The sequence below is a fragment of the Limulus polyphemus genome, unplaced genomic scaffold, assembly GCF_000517525.1.
Source record: "Limulus polyphemus unplaced genomic scaffold, Limulus_polyphemus-2.1.2 Scaffold866, whole genome shotgun sequence".
NCBI lineage: Eukaryota > Metazoa > Arthropoda > Merostomata > Xiphosura > Limulidae > Limulus > Limulus polyphemus.
The window spans coordinates 350549-370223 of NW_013666476.1; the positions used below are offsets into that span (position 1 = coordinate 350549).

Here is a 19675-nt window from a genome sequence, read left to right on the forward strand (position 1 = left end):
CCTTTGAACAATTGGAAGGTTGAAGCAGGCAAAGTCTATCAAAGTAGCACCCGTATAATTGAGTAGGAAAACTGTTGCTTTGTATGAAGAAAGTGAAGATAACAAGGCAAACTGTTAGAGATACCAGTCTTACCGGACACATATCTAGGGGTGTAGTGGGGTGAAAACATATGGGTACGGACGGCGTACCTGTACGTTTGTTAGCCGGAATGCCGTACCTTCACTTATGCAGTAGATTTCAAATTCCGACACATATTTATTTAGCACTACACCACTGAACATATCGTCCATAATCATTATTAGGCAGAACAGAGTTCCTCAAAACGTTTTGAAAAATAAATATAACTGGTTGGAGTACCCGTCCCCTGGACGGAAGTTATGTAAATTCATGATTAATGAAAGGTTATCTTAGGAAATAAAAAGTTGCTCCCCTTATATGTAATTGTAAAAAAAGCCCATATAAACTGCAAAACACAAAATGTGAAACCGCAAATTTGCATGTATCTCCACATGGACCAAAAAAAAAACCTTCATGCTAAATTTGGTGAAGGTCCATCAACAGGGGGCGAAGTAGTGGTAAAAAAACGCAAAAAAAACGCCCATAAAAACCGCAAAACGCAAAATGCAAAACTGGAATTGTGGATATACCCTCGCATGGACCTAATGAACCTTCATACCAATTTTGGTGAAGATCCATCCACACCCCGCGACGTAGTTACATGGACATACAACAGACAGTGCTATTATATTTATATAGATACTGAAAAAAAAAAGAGCCAAATTTTAAACTAAAATAAAATTATTTCTGCGCGGAGGGAATATAATACATAACTAACGAAATACAGAAATAAGTATTCACAATTCAGTGTTAATCCATACAGGACAACATTCGCAATTCAGTGTTAATCCATACAGGGCAACATTCGCGATTCAGTGTTATTCCGTACAGAGAAACACTCTCTTGTCGTTGAATGTGTTAATATTCTAGGATAGACTAATTCGACATACTAACACCATTAATTAGGTTGAATAACAATGGCAAGTACAGTTTGCCGACAGTTTAAATATAAGTTTGATTATAATATTATATTGAGCTGAATAATCGAATAAATATGTATTCAGATCATATGTATAAAGCAGGATGTCATATGTTATTGAGCATTTGCAGTCATTTCAATAATTTATCGATTTTCCTTTTAAATGTAAAGACCACTTAATCAACATTCCTTTTTTTGCCAGTTGCTAATGTAAACTTAACTGAAAGATTGCATTTTGATGTTGATACAAACTTATTGATCTGATTAAATTATTTCAAAACAGAATATCCTTATCATCGTTGATGTATCAAATTTTGACAAGTTTGTTTTGCCATACTTATATAAAAACATTCACGGTCTTCTTCTGTTATCGATGTAGGTAACGTGTCTAGAAGGTACTATAGGCAGTCATTATACAATACAGTTTCTTTCAACAGGACTCGTAATGACTCGATGTAGGTATATTTGTATAGATAATATATGTATACGTACTTTGCGGAGCCATTTTGAACCTAAGGTTTTGATACACCCTTCTGCAGTTGAAAAGCCAAGCGTAACTTATTGGTTAACGTGTTCCGAAATGAGAATCCGTGGATTTATGCTTTACGTCCCGTTGCCACGAAAAACTCACCCCGTACTTTTGGTCTGTGGGTGCGCTTTAAGAATATCTCATTAGTTTCTTACACAAGAGTAGCTAAACAGTTGACGGTGGATGCTGTGAACTGGTTGCCTTCCCTCTAGTCTAGCAGTTCAAAATTAGGGACGATTATACGTAGGTAACCCTTTATTTAGCTTCGCTCGAAACTTCTAAAATAACCCAGGGTTGAAATGTACCTGTACGAAACGCGTATATCCTTGTTAAATATTAAGCTATTGAGATATCGAAAATTCAATCAGGAACAGCCAATATATAAGAAGAGTAGAGTACTTTAAACAAAGTCTGAAAATACAATAGATGAAAAGAATAGAGCACTTTAAACAAAGTCTGAAAATACAATAGATGAGAAAAGTAGAGCACTTTAGACAAAGTCTGAAAATACAATAGATGAGAAAAGTAGAGCACTTTAGACAAAGTCTGAAAATACAATAGATGAGAAGAGTAGAGCACTTTAGATAAAGTCTGAAAATACAATAGATGAGAAGAGTAGAGCACTTTAGACAAAGTCTGAAAATACAATAGATGAGAAAAGTAGAGCACATTAGACAAAGTCTGAAAATACAATAGATGAGAAGAGTAGAGCACTTTAGATAAAGTCTGAAAATACAATAGATGAGAAGAGTAGAGCACTTTAGATAAAGTCTGAAAATACAATAGATGAGAAGAGTACTTTAGACAAAGTCTGAAAATACAATAGATGAGAAGAGTAGAGCACTTTAGATAAAGTCTGAATATGCAATAGACGAGAAGAGTACTTTAGACAAAGTCTGAAAATACAATAGATGAGAAGAGAAGAGTACTTTAGATAAAGTCTGAAAATACAATAGATGAGAAGAGTACTTTAGACAAAGTCTGAAAATACAATAGATGAGAAGAGTAGAGCACTTTAGACAAAGTCTGAAAATACTGTCGTTTATTCAATCACTTTGTCTGTTAATATGTTTCAAGGAAAGGACAAATTCTGGTATCGCTAATGATTTATGTATGATTAGAATTGATTTACTTAACTGTGACGTAAATCCGATATTTGTTCTTCTTGCGTTAACTGGAATTGATTTACTTGAATATGAAGCAATCATGTATTTGTTCGTCTTGTATTAACTGTAATTGACTTACTTGAGCATGTTGTGAATCAGATATTTGATTCTTTTTAATTAACTAGAGTTGATTTACTTGAACATGAACCAATCATGTATTTGTTCGTCTTGTATTAACTGATATTGACTTACTTGAGCATGTTGTGAATCAGATATTTGATTCTTTTTAATTAACTAGAGTTGATTTATTTGAACATGAAGCAATCATGTGTTTGTTCATCTTGTATTAACTGTAATTGACTTACTTGAGCATGTTGTGAATCAGAAATTTGGTTCTTCTAAATTAACTAGAGTTGATTTACTTGAACATGAAGCGATCATGTATTTGTTCGTCTTGTATTAACTGGAATTGACTTACTTGAGCATGTTGTGAATCAAACACTTGGTTGTTTTGGATTAACTGGAGTTCATTTACTTGAACAAACATGATGCAATCATATATTTGGTTGTCGTAGTTTTCATGTAGCTGTATTATTGAATATCATGTTCACATATACGTTTGGAAACACCACAAGTTAACGTTTTAGGTGCTTATACGTACTATATATATTAAACGCTAAGCTTTTACAAATAAATACACACACACACACACACACATATATATATACAATGGTAATTGGCAACTTTTAGTAACACAAGACAGCCTGTTGGCATGTTACAGAAACTAATTTATAAAAATAATTGTTTTGTTTGTTTCTGAAAGCTTATAACATTGTGTGGTTTTCATAAAAGCTTGTAATATTGTGTGGTTTTCATAAAAGCTTATAACATTGTGTGGTTTTTTTTTATAATAAAAAGCCATATTTGTAAATTTTCTCTTCTAATCCGCTGTTCTAATTTTATCTTTTTTTTTTTTAGAAATCTTCCTTCCTATTTTTTTCTAAGAATCATTTTGGCTTGAGACGTCATTGTACCTTGTTCACGAAGGTACTTTGTGTGTATATTTATTTCTAAGTTTATAGATAATATCATTTTGCTTCTTATATGCTTTATTATCGTATTTTGATATGCTTCGTGCTAAAGTCTGAAACATGAGTATAAGTGTAGCTATACATGCTTCTGTTGCTTTACATAATAGTATATATTAGCACACAACACGATTGCGCGTTATCTTCCTTTGAGAAGGATATTAAAGATAGCTGCTACATAAATGGGAGTTACAGCTTAACGTGAAGAGTTTATTATATATTTATCTAGAGAGAAAATGTAAGAAAAATAAAGGCAAAGGGAATAAAAAAAGCATAGAGAGTGAAAGACAAAGATGGATAGACAGAGAGAGAGAGAATGACAGAAACATAAAGGCAGACAGATGCAGAGAGTAAGAGTGACAGAGATAAGGGGGGGAAGAAAAAGAGAAAGACAGAAACAGAGAAACAGCCAGGCATAGAAAGAGAAAAACAAACAAACGGGCGTTCAGAGACATATAGTTAAAGACAAACAGAGAGAGAAAGATCTTTAAAACTAATTAATTGGAGAAAATATGAGTAATGCTTTTATATGATAACATTCTTATTTTCTTCTTCATCTCTTCTGTCACTGATCCTATAATAGCGAATAAAAATGGTTGATATATTTATTTCGAAAATGATATATTTATAAAGCACATACGAAGAATGTAGATAATATCAGCCAGGTTTACCTTTTATTTTGAACGGAAGTGACGTAAGATCCTCTAAAGCATGTAACTACGGAAACAAGTTACAAAAACAAACAAACCTTACTTACTTGGTAAACTCACGAGGATTGCAATTGCTATCTTTAAAACTGTACACTAAAGTACCTGTTGTTGTAAATTCGTAGATCTTTTGTTATTTCGATTGCGCGTAAAGCTGTCTTCCCTAAGTTTTAACCTTTTATCATTATATATGTCTAACATTTATGTCCGGTTCAAAATAAAAAGCAGTTTGTTACTTGTGGCTCAACGTATTTGTTCTTATTACCTCAGCTTTCAAGTTTAATAAGTTCCTCGAACTCTGGCTATTGCACTGTGATACTTGTATCAAAGTGGTAACAGGTCCACATGACTACATAAGTGGAGGAAAAGGCCTAAAAGTACAGTTTGTTGTTTTCGGATAGCCCCCCCCCCCCCAGTGGCACAGCGGTGTGCCTGCGGAATTACAACGCTAGAATCCGGGTTTCGATACCCGTGGTGGTCAGAGCACAGATAACCCCTCGTGTAACTTTGTGCTTATGTTCAAACATACAAACAACTTTTCGGATATTCTCGCAAAGCTACTCGAGGGCTATTTGCACTAACTCGTCCCTAATTTTGAAATTATAGACTAGAGTGAAAGCAGTCAAACGAGATAAGAACAAACAGTGAATCCAATTATAGACGCAAACAAAAATACCTTCTTTGACTTTACTATATAGTACCACCCTTTTTATAGCAATTGTCAATCAACGCTTTACACTAGTAATACCATACATAATCCAACTATTCGTGAACTACGTAATTCAAAATCCATAATACACAAATACACAGGGTTAAGAAGCAAATAAGTCACCCGTATCCAGATCATATAATCCCATATAATCAGATAAAATTCATGGAAATGACCCTCAAAAGAATACTAAAAATTAGAAAAGAAATTCCATCATCAGCATGCCAATTACTGAATTCCATAGCATCCAAGATTAACAATAGTTCATGAGAGAAGAAGAGGTCTAAGTTAGAACCTTACCCTCCCAGATCCATAGAAAGGATCTAAAACCCGATCCAAACAAACAGCTAGTCGACAGCACCACTGCTACTTGGACGACTACTCTTGTCTGATCGGATAATGGGAGTTGAATGTAACTATTATAACGCCCTTACGGGCCCCAAAACCGAAAGCTACTTTTGTTGTTTTTGGCTGTAACGGGATTGAAATAATGAACCCACAGATCCATAGGCCGATGCACTAACCACTTGGCCACAATTGACTCCCGTAGTTTTCTTGATTAGCCTAGATAACTCACCCAAGATAAAGCTAATCGACCTATTAAAGCTTATTTTCTTGTGATGTGTAACTTATATGTATACACAGCGTTCAACGTCAGAAGCACAATTTTATATTCCCGTGAAGAAAAATAACGTTTTAGTTTCTAAATATAAAACAGAATGTGGATATATTCACCTCTATCGCATCCCAATACAGCAGTTTTAAAATCCAACCTACTAACTCTTCCGGTTCGTGTGAATCTTTCAAATTCCACGTCTGTCTGCAGAAATGTGAAAATTAGCACTAAACACAGCAAAACTGTGTCGGGAAGTAGATATTTGACCAAGTTTTTTGTTTCTTTTGCATGACATTTGCGATGAAAAGTCACTATTTACTAGATAGTTTGGAATGCTCTATTTGTTTAAATGCAAGTAATATTATATTTTGTATGGTTGCAATTGATACTGATATATGTTTAGATATTATACTGTAACTCATTCTGCTGTATTTTCATATACACTTTAGAAAATCAAGTCCACTTCAAATAAGTATCTTTAATAAAACAACTAAAGCTATGACAACACCATCATACTTATGCCTTATAAGGTATTAAACATTTGTAACCGAATAGATTAAGTTATGCTCTGAGAGTTCTCATTTCGAAAATTAGAATGAAAGTTACAGAAACATAAAAAAACTGCATTTCTCGTAGCAAATTTAACAGCAATGTTAGCCCTAAAGTTGGCAGAGAAAAAGAGTGATTATTGGCATTTACAACTCACATTTTTTTCATTTCTTGTTAAGAAGATAAGTTTAAGATATCTAAATTTCTATCTTTTGAAAGCACTCAGGTTTCTCAGGTTGCTGTTATTAATACATTTACTTCATACGATTTAATTTGATGCGCTATTTGCACCAAAACAACAACAACAACAAAAAACGTATACTTTAAAGAAACAGGCCTTATGGAAAATATTAAATATAGATTACTTTTAGTTGATGCTAGATTAGCTAATTTTGGCTCCACACTTAATGTTTTTTGCGACTTTAAAAGGAGTTACACCTCTATCTGTTTCACTGTAACTGGTACACTAACTTTCAACGAATTTCCCGTATTGTAACGCATTTCCAAAGTAAAATAAAACATTTCTCAAATATGTTCTTATTAAAGCGACAGCTATCAAGAAAACAATTTCGAAATTACATTGCGACTCATAACACTGGTGGTTATAATTCAAATCGAGAACAATAAAAGCTCACATAACAGGTTGTGGTCACATTTAAACAAATTTGTTGTAAATGGTCTTAATGTTTATTAACAGTTTATTAAATTGAAATAAGTAATTTTTATACTCGAGGAAAAAAATATTTTCCATACATATTGCCAGCGTAACTTTTCACCTCCTTTCGATTTTGCATAATTACATTTTCTGTGATACAAATGGAAGCTTGTAAAAAAGTAAAAATGGGGGAACAATCTAGAAAGTACTCATATGATACAAACAATATTCTGGTCTGTTACTCCAACATATTGCTATGGAACACGACACCCTGGTCCTAAAATACACCGAAAGAACATAGCCGGGGACAGGGGGTGGGAGATTATGAAGTAAAGCACGATGAATCATTACATGTTTGTTTTAAAAATCCTCTAATAGATGACTTTTGTTATTTTAAGTATGGTTATATTTAAATTGAACACAGACGAAGAAATAAAAAAAGTTAGATGGCTGTTTTAAACAACGCTTGGCATAAGCTGACCTCATTGTTCCGGTAAAAAAAATTAGTAGGCCGTTTTAAAAAATAATAGTCTCAAGTTGACCTCTCACAATAACTTACGTTGTTCCAATATAAAACAGGTTAGGTGGCCGTTTTAAACATCGCTGGACATAAACTCGCCTTGTAGAATAACTTACATTATACTGAGCATATTATGTGTTAGGTTATTAGATTCCAGTAATAAATAAATGATAGAAAGATATATATATTTAAATTTAGTGCTCCATTTAATTCATTTTTTTACTTCTTACTCCTCCAACTTCTTTATTTGTTACTTACGCATAGTTATTTATAGATAAATCTAGATGCTGCTATTACACCAGTTAAATTTAGTGTAACTCTATTAAAACTACTTTCCTGCCTTCATTAACTTCGTTTTGTTAATCCTAACAAATTGGAAACATGTCAGGGAATATATAGATATGACATACAGAAAGCCTATACTCAAATTTATAGTTTATAAAAATCAAAACGTGGTCAATAGTAATTCGTTTTTTCAGGTTGTGCCTTTTTAACCTACTGTGCCCGGGAAAGTGCAATTCAAGCACAGATGGCGCTGCACGAGCAGAAGACATTACCAGGGGTAAGTAGAAACCTCAAATGTCTTTATAACATCGATTCTGGATAATAATATTTGATAGAGACAAACTACTCTGTTCTATTTGAACGTATAAGGTTTCATTCATGGTATGAATTTCCTCGATTATTGTTATAGATATGTGAGTAGCCCTTAGCTGAAGAAAAATCACCACTGCGCATGACATTAATAATGACAAAACTTGCATATATAAGTCGATGTGTCAAAAAACGTATGATAAAATACGTATAATTCAAACGTCAGTATAAAGATCTACAAAGCTATTTTTCTTTAAACTTTTAAGCTATGAATACCATACTATGACAACATAATACAATGTTTTGTAGAATTATACACGAACTTTTCTCTACTTTAAAATACTTTTATTTGCAAGGTTTCGATCCTCTTCCCGGAGTCTTCATCGGGCAACAATGCAATGAGCAATACATAAAAAAACAATAATACAGTGTTTGATACAGTTCTATTAGAAGTTGAAACTTTTGAGTATTTAACAATTAATGTACGTAAAAATAGCCCAAGTACGAAGAATACTATAATTTGTAATTTAAACTATTTATGTTATTTTCACATTGTGATTTCGGATAAAAAAGAACACGATATTTTTCTTCTGGTTACGTGCTTGTTATTTTATAAACTACACATTAACTTTGGACGAAAAACTGTTGCAACTGAGATATTGCCATTGTAAACAATTTTGAGTTTCCTTAAATGTCTTATTATTGTTGTTTAAGACGTGAATTTTTAAAGGAGGATTTCAGAGCTATTTCCCCCCTAATCTTATTGCTAATGGCTAAGTAAATAACAAAGGCATCGAATCGAGCACGTGCGTTAATTCATCCAGCAGTAACTTCACAAACACACACATACTTCAGGATATATACATGTCGTTTTTATTTTTTCTATTTTATCTGCTTTACTGTCTACCGACCATAAAAGGTTTGTCTAAGGACAAACATAAGTGTCTGAAACAAATGCCTTCTTTCATGAACAAACCTACTGTAATTTGTCTCGAGGAGGATTTATCATCTTGTTGAGTTGAGGAACAAAGAAAGCTTTACTTACCATGTTTCTCCTCTTATCTTGCCTTCATTACCACCCAAGGGATAATATATTTGGCCCTCAAGTATACCTTTTCAATACAGTTTTCAATTGCGTTTTCTCGACATACCCTACACGTAAGATGCTTAAACTGCCTTGATCTGAGATAGCAGCTTTGAAGTTATAATTCACTTTTACCCAATATTCGAAAAGGTCTTCCGATCTTAGAGTTATTGTCATGTGAGGACAGAAAATATTGATTCAATGTCCGGACACAAAATTCTGAAGTACGCCTAATTGAATTCTTCCTAAAATGATGTATAACTTTATTCAATTACTCATATATTTGACTGATAACAATAAAGATTGAAAAACCAAACTTACAATACGACTAAAGCCTTTATACGTTCAGAATTTCAACACCGAGTTGAAGATAATTAAATGTTAAATCCAGGACACCAGTAGAAGTTTCCATATGTCTGATACATCTTGGTATATATATATGAGATATTTTATAAATTTTGTGAAAGAATCCTCAAAACTGTTTTTGTTAGAAATATACACAATTCATTATAAATTATCTTATATGAAAAAGAGTTTTTTTTTAATGTAGTGTGTTTTTGTGCTTAATTTTGCGAAAAGAACGTGAATGAGTAAACAGAAGGTTTAATAAAGACTAATTTCTATACATTAAAGACATTTAAATATACCTAAGAAACCAAAGGAAAATCTTTATTTATCATAACCTTATTCTGTCTTTTGACAAAAGGAATTAAAATTGATGCATAAAGTTTTTTTAAACTTTATTAAATATTTTCTTCTAAACAGAAGTTCCAGTAGAATAACATTAACCATTGATTATGAGTCATCTGACAAGAATTAAGCAATTAAAGTAAAGAGGAAAGAAAAAATGTCATAGAAGATATGAAATCAAAACAATCTTGAAGATAAACATGAGAACAGCACTTTTAGGGATAGAATACTTGAATAGCCATTATATCTGTATGTATATCTTGAGTTCTTTAATTCCTTCCACAATTTTTAACAAAACGTCTTGAAATTTTGCATGCGAGCTCTTGTTCCCCACATGATATAATATACGGAGAAAATATAGGGGCCAAGAAAGGTTTTATAAACTCTCGGATCTGACTGAACCGATTTGCTTGAAAATTTATATTAACAAGGAAGGAGACTTTCAAACTAACAGATTAAATTCATATGGAAGCCATGGGGACTTTTCTTGGAGGGGGGGGGGCTCTTAGAACGGGCCCACGGATTAACGTAATGTTCGGGGGCTCTTAAGACTTGGTCCACGAACTGATATAGGAACCTTGGGGGCTCTTACTGAGTTCACACATTTACATAGGGTTTGGAGGGTCTTAGGACTGGGTCCAGGGATTGAAAGGAAAATTTGCAAGACAATTAAGAGATCATTCAAAATAAATATATAAGTTTAGTTTTTAGAAATATTGTGAATTTACAAAGGGGGATCAAGGGGGTTTAGGGGGATTTCAAGATTGGTTGCGTGGATTTACTTAAAACTTGGCAAAATTCACTTAAATTGGTGCTCAAAACAAAGCGTGTACAGATTTGTGCGTATTTGTCATTTCCCGTGAATTTTCAAGAGTACGTTACTAGTATATGCTCATAGTAGCAGCACTATCGTAACTGTCAGTTGTTTATCAAACATACACTTTACAAAAATACCCAATTTTTTATGCAATTGCATAAAACATTTAGTACATACAAATATACTAACGTTTAGAATTAGTTTTATGTCCAAATGTAGCCAAGTAGAAGCGTATGTAAAATATTCAGGTTGTGCTCATAGGTTGGGCAACATGTCCTAAAGTTATGCATGCAGCTTAATTCTAAGAAGCAATCTACATCTCAAGCGTATATGCGCAAAAGGTTTTGAAATAGGATAGTTCTGCGCCATTATTCCAGAGCTTTATAAAACTTCCAAGCACCGTTTTCTTATTAATATTAATGTAAGGTTTAATCCTGTATTCACAGATTAACCGTTTGTAAGAGTGTTTTGTCAGAGAAAAGAAAGTCTTAATATCCATAGGCTCCCGTTCGCACTTATCGTAAATAATTGATTGACGTCGTTTTCATAAAATGAAACTAATATCAAAATTATTCAACATCGTTTGCAAGCGTAAATGTAAATACATAGCATTTAGTAAGTTAGTAAAAATGTAACGTGCCTCATTAAGAATTATATGAGGTAATATTTTCGTACTGTATAAATGAAAGGTATCATAATGTCTGTTAACTGCTAAAAATATCGTGCTTGTATGTGTTAGTGTTAAAATATTGTACTTGTGTATGTTAAGAGTTATAAATATTGTGCTGGTGTGTGTTAAGTGTTAAAATATTATGTTGGCGTGTGTCAAGTGTTATAAATACCGTGCTGGTGTCTGTTAAATGTTATAAATATTGTACTGGTATGTGTTAATATTAAAATATTATGTTGGCGTGTGTCAAGTGTTATAAATACCGTGTATTTAACACACACACCAGTACGATATTTCAAACACTTAACACACACACCAATACAATATTTCAAACACTTAACACACACACACCAGTACAATATTTCAAACACTTAACACACGCCAACATAATATTTTAATCTAAACACACACACCAGTACGATATTTCAAACACTTAACACACACACACCAATACAATATTTCAAACACTTAACACACACACACCAGTACAATATTTCAAACACTTAACACACGCCAACATAATATTTTAATCTAAACACACACCAGTACAATATTTATAACATTTAACAGACACCAGTTTGAAATATTGTACTGGTGTGTGTTAATATTAAACTATTTTGTTGGCGTGTGTTAAGTGTTTGAAATATTGTATTGGTGTGTGTTAATATTAACATATTTTGTTGGCGTGTGTTAAGTGTTCGAAATATTGTACTGGTGTGTGTGTTAAATGTTTGAAATATTGTACTGGTGTGTGTATTAAGTGTTAAAAATATTGTACTGGTGTGTGCGTTAAGTGTTAAAAATATTGTACTGGTGTGTGTGTGTGCGTGTGTTAAGTGTTCGAAATATTGTACTGGTGTGTGTGTGTTAAATGTTTGAAATATTGTACTGGTGTGTGTATTAAGTGTTAAAAATATTGTACTGGTGTGTGCGTTAAGTGTTAAAAATATTGTACTGGTGTGTGTGTCAAGTGTTTGAAATATTGTACTGTTGTGTGTGTTAAGTGTTTGAAATATTGTACTGGTGTGTGTGTTAAGTGTTAAAATATTACACCGGTTCTTATTTAGAGGAATAATAACTTGCAGTCTATATTTTAGTAGTGACACCTAGTAATATTTTTTAATTAATTCCTATAATAATATGCTTATGCGATTGTTTTTTGCGAATTTATTCTTATCGTAAAATGTCCTATTTTCCCCAAATTACTAAACATATACACCGGCTGAAAGATATATCTCAACAATAACTGTACTAGTGACACCTAGTAATACATTTAAAATATTCTAATTTCTATATTTTTGGCTAGTCAAAGTGAAGTTTGGAATATGTATACAAGTCATTTGTTGACTGTGTCTGTCTTTATCATGATAATAACTTATAGGATAAGTATCAAAGTAGGACATTGCTATTTTAATTTCCCTGGTGGACAAAACACTGTTAAAATACATCTTCAAAGGTATTTTGTTTTTGGCTCTTCGTAGTAATAGTTTTCTCTGAATAGAATAAGATACTTTGTACGAGCTCACTAGGTTACTTGGAGTGATATGCTATGATATCCTTTAATATCCGATCTACTGGAACCTTTATATTTGTTAATGATGAATTATTGAATAGATGGTTTATGAACTACATTACAGAGTTAGAATACATTTTTTGGATCTTGTTTATGTCCTTCGTCTGTACACATCAACTAGCAACTGTAGCTTCTTTTAGTTAGTGAAAGTAAACTAAAGTCAGACTTGACGAACTTATAAACATCTTGGGAAATGAATGAAGTTCAGTAGTGGCGGAATTCGAATAATGTACGTTTACATTATTCATTTCCACTTTTTCCTGTTCGTAGCTGACTCCGCACTTTAGAATCTCAAATGTTAAAGAACACATTATTACGCCGAACTCATGAAAAATGCATGCCAACTCGCGTCTCAGTTACCGATACTTGAAAAGACAACTTGAAGTTTAAATATGAACTCAGGTTGCCTAGCACAGAACAAAAAAAAATCCTCTCACACCTTTCTTGTTCCATCCACAGTCATTTCACACAGTTCATGGTTTCAAGTTTACTCTCACTGAACGACACCATAAATGCATTTTCTGTATAGATTAACTCATTAAACTAGCCACTATATTATTGTTTCCAGCATTTGTCCCAGACAGATACTCATTACACTAACGGTTTTTCAATTACTTCAATCGCTTGTCCTAGACAGATTTTCACTACATTAGCGGTTTTCTTTTCTAGCATTTGTACCAGACAGATACTCATTACACTAACAGTTCTTCATTGTTTCTAGCGCTTATTTCAATTGTAGTAACTCTATTGGCATCTTTATTACTTTTAGGGTTTTTTCTCATGCAATTGCACATTACTACAGTATTTTTTGTTGTTTATACATTATTATTAACAGTCTTTTTGCTACTCGAATCGTGTTTTTATTATTTTCAGCGCCTTTTTCAGATAATTCCTCATACAAGTAACCACGTATTTATCAATTTTTATTTTGGGAATTATTCTCCAGTAAGAGAGTGTACACATTTTTAGATATCCCTACTCGTTGCTATTTGTAGCAAATATAGTTTAGGCAAGACACTTTAGTTAAAAAATGACATATTTTAAAACATAATCATTCGTTTCTGTTGGATAGGGAGTAATTTCTGGATCTTTTAGTAAGATTGTTAGGTTGTATGTTTTATTCTTACGGACACTTACACAATTGGCTATCTGTAAGCCCGATTTGTAGCATTATAAGCCCTCAAGCTTACCGCTGAGCTACCAGGGGAGGAGCTTGAGTAAGAATGTGTACGTATTTCGAGATGTCATCAATCACTGCTGTTAGTTGTAGAGATACTTTAGAAGGATGTTTTAGTAAGAACGTCTACATATTTCAAGATGTCATCAATCACTGCTGTTAGTTTTAGAGAGAGTTTAGCAGGACTCTTTAGTAAGAACGTGTAATATTTCAAGAAGTCATCATTCATTGCTGTTAGTTGTAGAGATATTTAGAAGGATTTTTTAGAAGAACGTCTACATATTTCAAGATGTCATCAATCACTGCTGTTAGTTTTAGAGAGAGTTTAGCAGGATCCTTTAGTAAGAACGTGTAATATTTCAAGATGTCATCATATCACTGCTGTTAGTTTTAGAAATACTTTAGCAGGATCCTTTAGTAAGAACGTATACGTATATCAAGATGTCATCAATCACTACTGTCAGTTGTAGAGATAGTTTAGGCAAAAACTTTTATTAAGACAGCTATGGTCGTTATTAGTTGCTTAATTTCGCCAGATCGATATTACAAAATTTTGTGGCAGCTTCAGCTTTTGCTAGTTTTTCGCAAATAAATGTTACGTATATTGTAGTTTTACATCTATTGTAAATCATACAAGTCAAACACTTTATAAAATTACAATTATAATTTCAGAACACATTTTTATATGATAATTACTTTTTGAAATTTTACCATTCAATATGGCTTCAAATACATTATTTTTGAAGGAGTTCAAAATGTATTTTAGAGAGATGTACTTATTTTATATAAAAATTACCGTGTTTGTATTACTAAGAACAGATCAACTGGAATACGAACAAATAATCTGTTAACATAAAGTGTGTTAATAGTTACAAATGGTCTTTAGGAGTAAATAAGTTTTTAGTGTGTGATTTTTATGTATTTTTAAAGTGAACTCGTACTTGAAATAATACATATAAAATATTTCTTGTTTGAAATTTAATTACACGAGCACACATTTTCTTTTGTAAACAAATACAGGGCTTTGTTTGTTTTGTTTTGCTAGTTAAGCACAAAGGTACATAATGGGCTATCTGTGATGTGCCTACCGAAACCCGATTTTTAGCGTTATAACTCCACAGACTTAACGCTAGGCCACTGGGGGGGGGGGTAAACATTAAGCGAAGAATCATTCAAGTTTTTCTATTTCTTCGACTAGAAAAATTATAGTATTGCTTTTACAAAAGTTATATTCGAGAACAAATCTAACGAAAAACAAACAAAAAAAAAACAACAAGAAACTGCTTTGATATACACACAGATTTGATAATGTTTTCCTACACAAGTATTTGGCTTCAGAATATTTCATTTTTAGAAATAGCTCCTGTTTTGATTAAAGGAGCTTGAATTTTAATATGGCTCGAGGTGTCTAGTCTAATTGTATACGGTCGCACAAATTTTTAACTAGAAACTGAAATTTAATGACAGTTGAATCGAACATTGAAAACATGCTTAAATTTCTTAGCGTACGTACACCGATGGCAATATTTGTAATTTACACTGAAGGAATGACTTTATATTGCTTCATTATCCTAGCAACCACCTCCTTTAAAGGGTAACACACTGGAAATACGAGCGCTTAGTAAACTTCTTCGCTTTTGAGATACATACAAGAAGATCAACATAGACACCAGGAAGAATTAATATTGCGTGCCGAGAAAGGTTCTAATTGAAACATTAAAGGACCTTATTATTTGCTAGATCTCTTAAGAAAGCACGTGTAATGAAGAAGATTGGAGACGCTAAGACTGTAAACGTAATCCGCTTAGATCAGGTAAACATTTGTAACAAAAACGAAATAGTTAATTCCAGTACAAATTGAAGCGGAAATTAAAGTCTATTGGTAATTTTGAAGGCCATTATTTCCCGGACCCTTAAAGGTTTTATAAGTCCAATACTTAAGAATTATTAAACTATAATAGAATTATTCAAGATTAAACACGAAAAACATCAAAAATTTAATTACAGGACAGCAACATAGTTTTCAATAACATGCTTAACGTATACAAGTGGTAGAATTATGCAGGAAAATTCAATAAAACATATATTCTTTCAGATACTTTAGGTATTAGGTTGAGATATTATGGTCAATCTTTACTGTGGAAATCATTCTTCTATATTTGTTTGTTTTTTGGGGGGTTCAATGAGATATTAAAAAACAAACAAATATAGGAGAATGATTTCCACAATAAAGGTTGACCATGGTTGAAATCATTAATATTTCAGGATTAGTTTAAAAGCCATTTTGAGATAAAATGATTTTGACTGAAAATATTGATCGAAGGTTGGTAACACAGACCATTTTATAGAATATAACTAACGATAACATGTCTAATAAGGGATATAAAAATGTTTTATGGAATACCAAATGTATAACGTAGGTAGTTACTTTGTATTCTTTCTAAGTATTAAAATATACCTTTTTATAGTTGCGTCACGTCAGCTTGGTCGTCCCTTTTGTGAATGAACCACAACAGTATTCAAGAAAAGCCAATAAAAAAGATCTATTACGTCCTTAGATCAAAAACAAAAATGCCTTTGTGTATAATTGTGAACTGAACTAAATAACAAGGAAAAGTGTATGTGGCTGCATGCTTTTCACTTTATGTACCCTTCTCGTCACGGACAGACACAAAGCACAAATGAGCTATGGTAAACTACCTTAACTAAATGGATGAGGAGGTGGGGAGGTGCACATATATTGTTAAATTATATGCCACTATTCCAAATTCTGGGGCCCGGCATGGCCAGGTGGTTAGGGCGCTCGACTCGTAATCTGAGGGTCGCGGGATCGAATCCCCGTCACACCAAACATGCCAACCTTTGCCTGGTCCCAAATCCAGGATGAGAAAGGGGGGGGGTGGGTTGGGCGCGGGACTAGCAACTCCACCCCGTAAAAACCAACCTGCTACAAGTAACTGCAACAACACCTTCCGTTGGCGAGGTGTTGTTGCGGCCCTATGATCCACTGGGAGTTTACAGGAATAAAAAAAAAAATACAAATTCTGAAATATTTAACAATTCCAGACATCCCTCTTTAGTGATGTTCATTTTAGCAAAGTTATTGAAAACTACAAAATTAGTCAGACAAATTAGAAGCAACACATTAAGCAAAAACACTAGAAACAACACAATTTAAGATAAAGATTTGAACCCATATCAAATTTTATCAGCTCAACTAGAATGATGAGAGGGAACGTAAATACCACCTTCAAAAATATTATATTTCTTTTTTTCACAGTTCTATGTTAGAAGAGAGGGAAAAGTTAAATTTTAAAATGAATATTATTGGAGCTATCGGCTTAAAAAACTGATTTGACATACATTTCTGTTGTTCGTGGAAGACAACCAGACTGACTTATCTACACACCCGAGAATACGCATTAAATCATTTGCGCTTGCGTGTTTTGTTTCTAAAATATTCATCATTTACCATCAGGCTTTGAAATACACGCTTGCTTGCACGTGTAAACCTGTAAGCATTGTCGATAGTTTTTATCTCCCCCTCCCGCCCCCAACTCTTTACATATATCACCAGCATTGCAAGTTAAGGTAATGGGCTTTTGATGTCATGCTATCAAAAGACAACTACGCACTTTGGCTATTTGATAAATTTTGCTGACATTGCATGCATTAATTTCATTTACCAACTTTCTTTAGATTTTGCGAACACTGGAAAGGAGATTGTGAGCCTATATACAGATTTTAATTTAATTTGTTTCTCATTTTAAAAAGATGAAACTTCTGCATATTTTAATGCTGTATAAGTTTTGCATTTGTGTTGTGATCTACTTTGGTTGGCGTGCTGTACAGTGTGGTATATTCTATCTGTATTGTAGTACATTGTGTTGCGATCTACCATGCTTTGCGCTGTGTAGAGTGTGATATATTCAATCTGTATTGTTGTGTACTGTGGTGCGATCTACTTTGGTTGGCGTACTTTATAGTGTGGTATATTCTATTTGTATTGTACTACGCTGTGTTTTGATCTACTTTGGTTGGCGTACTTTATAGTGTGGTATATTCTATTTGTATTGTACTACGCTGTGTTTTGATCTACTTTGGTTGGCGTACTTTATAGTGTGGTATATTCTATTTGTATTGTACTACGCTGTGTTTTGATCTACTTTGGTTGGCGTACTTTATAGTGTGGTATATTCTATTTGTATTGTATTACGCTGTGTTTTGATCTACTTTGGTTGGCATGCTTTACAGTATGGTATGTTCTAACTGTATTGACGTGCACTGTGTTGTGATGTACCATGCTTTGCGCTGTGTAGAGTGTGATATATTCAATCTGTATTGTTGTGTACTGTGGTGCGATCTACTTTGGTTGGCGTACTTTATAGTGTGGTATATTCTATTTGTATTGTACTACGCTGTGTTTTGATCTACTTTGGTTGGCATGCTTTACAGTATGGTATGTTCTAACTGTATTGACGTGCACTGTGTTGTGATGTACCATGCTTGGCGTTATGTAGAGTGTGGTATATTCTATCTGTATTGTAGTGCATTGTGTTGTGATCTACTACGTCTAGTTTACTGTCTGTGTGGTATATTTTACATGTATTGTAGTGCATTGTGTTATGATTTACTATGTCTAATTTACTGTCTGTGTGGTATATTTTACATGTATTGTAGTGCACTGTGTTGTGATCTACTACGTCTAGTTTACTGTCTGTGTGGTATATTTTACATGTATTGTAATGCATTGTGTTATGATTTACTATGTCTAGTTTACTGTCTGTGTGGTATATTTTACATGTATTGTAGTGCATTGTGTTATGATCTACTACGTCTAGTTTACTGTCTGTGTGGTATATTTCACATGTATTGTAGTGCATTGTGTTATGATCTACTACGTCTAGTTAATATCTGTGTGGTATATTTTACATGTATTGTAGTGCACTATGTAACTTTTCTTTTCATCACCAAGGAAAGTGACTTGTGAAATTTGATTAAAATCTGCTTTTTAGAACTCTAGTTATCGTGCGGAAAGGAAATGGCTACAGATGGATGGACGGAAAAAGACATCGCTGTATTTTCTCGAATGTTTTCGCAAAATGAACTTTTCGTATCAAAACATGACACCAGGGCTTAGTGCACTATAATTATATAAATAAACAGAACTTACTACATAAATTTAAGCGATCATTGTATTAATATTTATGAAGCTTTATACGCGTTCTGTTAGAGCAGTGGTTCTCAAATTTTTCCGTCTGGGGACCACTTCAGCAGGACAAAAAAAAAACAAAAAAAAACAACTCATCAGAATTAATGGGAAGAATGGCGCTGCTTTTGATGTGACTGGCATGTTATGCCAGTCGACGGACCACCAGTGGTCCGCGAACTACACTTTAAGAACCACTGCGTTAGACATAACCAACAGCAAAATAGGAGAATCGAACATTAAGTTTCATTTTATGGCAATTATGAGTTAAGGTTACAACCGATGCGGCAGGTTTCAGGAAAAATAAATAACGTCTATACACTGAGTGGTCACAAGTAAATAGAC

General features: G+C 33.2%; 1 protein-coding gene across 1 annotated transcript in view; it reads left to right on the top strand.

Annotated features, from left to right (window-relative positions):
* Positions 1 to 19271, top strand: part of LOC111086125 (CUGBP Elav-like family member 4) — a 48633-nt gene extending 29362 nt beyond the window's left edge. Inside the window, exons 2-3 of the mRNA XM_022387744.1 lie at positions 7996 to 8078; positions 19137 to 19271. Coding sequence (XP_022243452.1) covers positions 7996 to 8078; positions 19137 to 19271 — 218 coding nt within the window. The remainder of the gene's footprint in view (positions 1 to 7995; positions 8079 to 19136) is intronic.
* The last annotated feature ends 404 nt before the right edge of the window (positions 19272 to 19675 follow it).